The sequence below is a fragment of the Anarrhichthys ocellatus genome, unplaced genomic scaffold, assembly GCF_004355925.1.
Source record: "Anarrhichthys ocellatus isolate YVR2014 unplaced genomic scaffold, GSC_Weel_1.0 scaffold51, whole genome shotgun sequence".
Taxonomy (NCBI): domain Eukaryota; kingdom Metazoa; phylum Chordata; class Actinopteri; order Perciformes; family Anarhichadidae; genus Anarrhichthys; species Anarrhichthys ocellatus.
Genome location: NW_022280081.1, coordinates 730,037 through 736,413, shown reverse-complemented (window position 1 = coordinate 736,413; position 6,377 = coordinate 730,037). Strand labels below are relative to the sequence as shown.

Genomic DNA, 6,377 nt, shown 5'->3' with positions numbered 1-6,377 from the left:
CTCTCTCTCTCTCTCTCTCTCTCTCTCTCTCTCTCTCTCTCTCTCTCACAAAACACACACACACTCCGGCACTCCATGTACAACCTTAACTGAAATTTTGGTCAACAAACGTGGGCTGGACACCGGGGCCGAAGGTTGAATCCACAAGAGAGATAGCAGAGGGAGAGAACATTTTGTCATCTTCTTGACATAGTGAAATAACAGACCCCCGAATGAGGAGTCCAGCTGTACATCGCACTGCAGTCTATCCACAATCAATGGCGATACACTCCATAACACCCACATGGATCAATGATACAGCAGTCGGTCAATATGGCAGCGGTTAACCCAGCTGATTAGGGGGGGCGATAGCGGGAATGTCACATCTCCCCGGATGAGACAGTGAGCGTACTTGTTCTGTTCTCGGACCGCACATACTAGAGCACAGCGCTTCCTCCTGAAAGATTCCGTCTGTCGACGCGAGTCCAATTTGTGCGTTTGTGATCTGTGGCGGACAGATGATGCATTTAGTGGGGGGCAATCCCGCCGTGCAATTAAGTGTGCCGGGCACAGCGGTGATGATGGACAGATAGAGTCTATCTGTTGGGGGATTGGCTTTTTAATTGAGTCCCCCCCACCTGCACCGATCTCTATCGTAAGCTCTTGGACCGTGGCTGGGGTGGAGGTGGGGGGTTGATTCAATGAAGGAGTCAGAGTGACAGTATAGCAGCTTGATGCTGCTGCTGTGGGGGGGGGGGGGGAACAACTAGGTACCACATCATAATGTTTGTGATAATACCATTATAGTTGGATTTTTACAAGCGTATGTACAGCATTAACAAGCAGACGTTAACAACAAAAGAAGACTACACAACCAACTTATTTCATCATCTCAAGGTGAAGCACCTAGTTGAGTGCTGGGAGAGTGCCAAACAAACAGACGAACGACATCGCTGCATCCCAACAAGAAGTCAGCTAATACTCAAGAACTTTCTCCAATTCCAAACCAAGTCAGAACCTAACCAAATCTGAATCATAGCGTTAAGATTGTCTTGCTATAGTCATGCCAATCAGGGCGTCAGATAAAAAAAATGCATGTTTTTGTTCTAGAGAGCATCGACAAAAATCTTTTTTTGTTTTGAAGTATTGACCAAGTGTACTCAAAATGACAAGACAGAAAAAGTAAATTGCCAAAGTGATTCAGTTTTTTTTTTTTTGCTAAAGATGCCAATGGAAACATTTGAAAAGGACACAACAACTCTGCGGAAAATTCTGTGAGAAGACAGCAGCTAAAAGTGGAAATAATTACAAATCCCTGACTCAAATCGGTTCATTCAAAGATTCGTAGTGACTTTTTCTCTAAGCTAACCAATCACATCATTCTTCAGCTGAATTTTAGTAAAGGTATCAGTAAGTGAACCCATCACAGTTCATTCCGCTGCAGCTTTCAGCTCACTGATACATACAGTCTGTTGCTAGTTCAAGCAAGGTGGCAACCTCCACGTCTGAAAAGTAAAGCCAATGTAGAAGTGACTTAAACCTGCATTCTCTCTAATGGCCATCAGGGGGCGACTCCTCTGGTTGTATAGAACTCTATGAGAAAATGACTACTTCTCTCTTGAGAACTTTGAGCTACATGCTAACGCCAGCACAATAGCAGGCTCGCAGTGACGATGCTAACACACTGATGTTTAGCTGGAATCTTGTTCACCGTGTTCATAATGTCAGTTTAGAGTGTTAGCATTTGTTAATTAGTTAATTTTTGTTAATTAAGTACAAAGTCTATAGCCTACCCAGTTTCATGTCATTCAATACAAAACTGTTGAGACATTTCCCTTAAAACCACAAACGTGAGCCTCGTGATAGGCAAAAAAGTCAGAACATCACCAAAGTCATCAGGAAAAGGCTGCAACTTCTGAAACATCACAAAAGTGAAGCTAAACTTGCATTCTTTCTAATGGCCATCAGGGGGCAAAAAGAAGTCTGATTGTATTGAAGTCTATGAGAAAGTGAAGTCTACTTCTCTCTTGATTTATTACCTCAGTAAACATTGTAAACATGAGTTTATGGTCTCAATCTATAGTTTCAAGTCTTCTTCAATACAGCATGATGTTCATTTAGTAAGGTATGGTCCATTTAGAGTCAAATAGACCATAAAGCGAAGTATGCTTTAGGGCGGGCGGGGCTACTTTGTGATTGGCAGGTCGCTGCCAAAGCATTGTCTGGTCTGGGAGTTGTTTGTGTTTTTGTCCTATAACTTGAACCCTTTCACAGTGTTTTTATTTCATAAGGGTTAATTATAACATTTTGGTTGCCATAAAAATGTCGACATGGTGACTTCGTCCACTTCTTATATACAGTCCACGGTTCAAGAGTTTATGTTCATATATTCATATGTTCATATGTTCATATATGTTCTATTTGTGTGTTATGACATAAAGATTGTTTCCATGGCTTTTGTGGTCTTTTGATATGCTTTAAATAATACTGTGCATCCCGACTGGGCTGCTGACAGTCTGCAGTGAGAGGAGCTCCACTGCTAAAAAGCCACTGATTCGTTAAGTGACAATGGTGGTTCATTAGAGTCAGTTCAGTTTGGAAGACTAAGTGTTAAAGATTTTTTCGTACAAGTACAGAACGCCACTAGTGGCAGCTACACTATCTAATTGTGACCGTGACACCTCAACACAGCGGCCACCTGGTTCAATGTCGCAGCACTAACATTAAAGTGCATTTCACCTTTTCGTTGTAAGTACCGCGATCCCATTACCCCGCAGAATTATGCTACTTTTTCAGGTGACACCACCCTGTCCGTTTCGGAGCTCCGATACGACTCTCCCTCGCCGCTCATGCTCACGGAGTCTTCTCCGCATGTGTGGTAATATCAGCCTGGTTATTCATGCACAGGGAGAAGGGCCCTTTGTTAATGGAGGGTTTAAATGGGCTCTAATCTTACTCGCTGAACATCCGTGAGCTGCAGGGGGTCTCTTCCACACACACACACATGACCAAACCCCCTTCCCCTTTTTCCGTTTTTTTTTTTGCGTGGATGAGACCCCCACTTAAATGCACACAAACACATACACACAAACACACCTCTGTCACACAGTTAAAGGCAAGGTTGGGCCTCTCCGCAACGCGGGGGTAAAGTCACAGAGGTCAGTGCTCAGTTTCCACATCAAACCCAGGAGCAGAGGCCAGAGTCTCCCCCCCCCCCCCCCGTGCTGGATGTACAAATGCCTTTGCTGTCAGCTCTGCCCTGGTCCCCTGTAATTGAAAATAACAGCCAAGGGCCAGCCCCCGGCCACTCTCCCCAACCTGGTGGCCCCCCTGCCTCTCTGACAGCCACCCATCAATACCAATGACTATTACCCTGCAAGTGAGAGTGCTGCCGATGACATCCAAGACACCACCCCTGCAACACTCCCACACACACACACACACACACACACACACACACACACACACACACACCCCCTCCAGTGTCCTTCCTCCGCTACCCGAGCCTCCTAATGTTTAACCCGTTGCTAACAGCCTCGTTTCTGTCTCTATTGTGCTACAGTAGGAAACTGTGGGCAAACAAGCCTGGGTCTCTCTCTCTTTCACTCACTCACTCACACACACACACACACACACACACACACACACCACAATGCTTCACACAAATGCACACACACACACAACTCTCTCAAGGCATGCACGGAACTCTGACAAGCAGCAAACTTTTCTTTCTTTTTTTCATTTTCCCAGCGAGAAGTGTTGAGAATTTTGGTGCCGTCTCACTGCACTCCTCTTGTAGCCCCCCACCACCACCACAGTCAGTACCGTTCTACACCGCTGCTACACTGCTCGGCCTGACATGTTCAGAAGTTTCTCTCGAGCTAAAATAAGTGAGACGTGTTAGGGTTTCGAAACCGGGTGTGCCCGCACTGTAGAAAGTCAGGATGCTGTGTATTCACTTTTGTGTCATGACAGCTTGTGCATTTACGCTGGGAAAAAATGTGTGTTTCAGGTCCAGTCCAGCACCATGCAGGGTCTCTTGTTTCCTCCACCCCCACACACACTGACAGACACCAAGCACAATGCCATAGGTGATCTGAGCTATCACGTCTGCTTTGACAGGGAAATGACAGCTGACCGAGACACACTGAACAACAAGCACAAAGCCCAGCCGACGTGACAAACGCAGCACACAGCCAAGCAGCAGAGGAACAGGACGGAAAAGAAATGCACAGACCTTGTCAGAAGCTGCAGAGCCGGTGGAGACTGTTTTTCCCTTCCTACAATCCTCTCTATCTCCTCTCCTCCTCTCCCTCTCCTCTCTTCTCTCCTCTCACTCCGCTTGGCGTGTAGGCGTGTGTGTGTGTGTGTGTGTGTGTGACAGTGAGTGAGTGAGTGTGAGTGCATGTGAGTGAGCAGCTCCCTCCCCTTCTGCCTCTCAGCTGCTCGGCTCAGGCAGTTCTCAGGAAATGAATGGGAGCGCACAGAGAACTGTTGTACTTGCAAACGACTTACCCCGAGTCACATGATCCGCTAAATGTAGGGTGGGCCGGTGGGTGGAGGCTTCATAAGCGAAGGGGAAGACAATATACTCTAAGCTTTAACAGCATGCATCGAATTACACAGGGGCCCCTCCGGGGAGGTTTCCGACGCGTCCGCTCTCTGCCAGCCCGTGCTCTTCACTCTCTACCCCTGCCGGAGAGCCCCGGGCCGGGGGGGGGGGGGGGGGGGGCACCGGCCGGAGCACCTCCCCGTTTAAAGGGGACGGAGAGGAAGGTGTAGGCGGACGTGAAAGAAAAGGGTGGGGGGACAGTTCATTATTTCAACTGTTTGGTTTATAGACTACAAGTTTAGTCATGTGACAGTTTTCTTTTCTTTTCTTTTTTTGCGAATTTGCAAATGTTATGATAGTCGTAAATAAAATACAATTGTATTAAATATTTGAATAAAAGCATTTTAACAGTTGGTCTAACTGTAGATCAGAAAGTTAGTTGGATTAGTTTGATAATCAATAAAAAATGCTCCAAATGTGATTCATGTAAACTGATTGTTTTTGTATTTTAGACAGTTGGACAAAAAAGTAATTTATTGACGTACGTCTGTTGAACTTATCTGATGTTTAATAGACCAAATGATTAATTTGAAAATATGTGGCTGATTATTCGATAATGAAAGCGGCCCGATTTTCTTTTTATAATTCAGATATTCACCGAAGAAATTTTGATTTATGGAGAAAAATAATTGAATTTTCAAATATCTATCTTTTAATCATTAATAGGTCTCATTCTTTGTCTTTCTTACACCTGTGTTTCGAAACATCACAGCTTTAAACCTTGAGAAAAATACAATTGACTAAAAATAATGCACTATGCATACTATCAATTATTTAAGTATTTAATTCATTATCAAAATAATTGATTCATCACTTGCTCAATAAAATGTCAGAAAATAGTACAAATATAGTTTTTTGTCTTAATATTGACAGTGATGATTCTTCAGTCAGTTAAAAGATAGATATTGAAATTAAGATATTAAATTCACTTTTATAGAAGTCTATGAAAAGCAGCGAATATCCACGTTTTAGAAACTGGAAGCTGTTGATTTGGGAAATCTTTGCATAAAGAAATGACCCAAACTATTTAATTGATGATTGAAATTGTTGCAGATTCCTTTTCTGCTCATCAACTAATCAGCTATTAATTAACTAATTGTTACAGCTCCAACTGGCTGAACTCCAAAAATTCTCAAAGATATGTCTATGTATACGTTTGCATGAATGCTAGAGCCATTGTTTCTCTCCTCTCGGTTAGATTTTAGTTTCTGTTCCGACAGTGAAATGACCAGCCTTGAATAACATGCTGGAACATTTCCCAATAATGACTGCTTTTAAAACCTCTTTTGTGTGGTGCCTGAGCTGCTGTACCCATGTCAGTTTTCCCTTCTGGTGTTCTCTGGATTGATGAAAGGTATATCTCTGTGGCTTGAGAGGCTGATGCTGCTCGGCACCCACAGCCAGTCCCCCGGGAGCTCTAATTAAGGTAAAGGAAGCGGGGCTCATCTGCATGGCTGATGGAGCTCTTACCACTCTACATGGTGCTTTATCTGTGGAGCTGGAGAAGCCAGAGATGATAGAGAGGGAGAGAGAGAGTGGAATTAAATAATATATACAGTAGTACACTGTGCCTGGTCCAACTGCCCCCCACTTATTTATTCATTCTGTTTCACTTCAGATAATGTATGTCTTCTGTTCGCAATGAATGGAGGATAAAATGGTTGGGTGGAGACGAAGGGATGGAACGAAAGGGATAGAAGACTAGATTAATGAGGTTGGACGGTCAGGATAAAGGGATGGTTGACTGATTGTATGACGGAGAATTGAGAAGTGTATTTTGTGGCTG

At 44.1% G+C, this 6,377-nt stretch overlaps 1 protein-coding gene across 1 annotated transcript in view; it reads right to left on the bottom strand.

The window, feature by feature from the left end:
- The window catches only part of klf12b (Kruppel like factor 12b), a 42,496-nt gene extending 37,907 nt beyond the window's left edge, over positions 1-4,589 (bottom strand). The window contains 2 exon segments of the mRNA XM_031870068.1: positions 4,495-4,558; positions 4,560-4,589. Coding sequence (XP_031725928.1) covers positions 4,495-4,558; positions 4,560-4,589 — 94 coding nt within the window.
- Between the last annotated feature and the right edge of the window lie 1,788 nt (positions 4,590-6,377).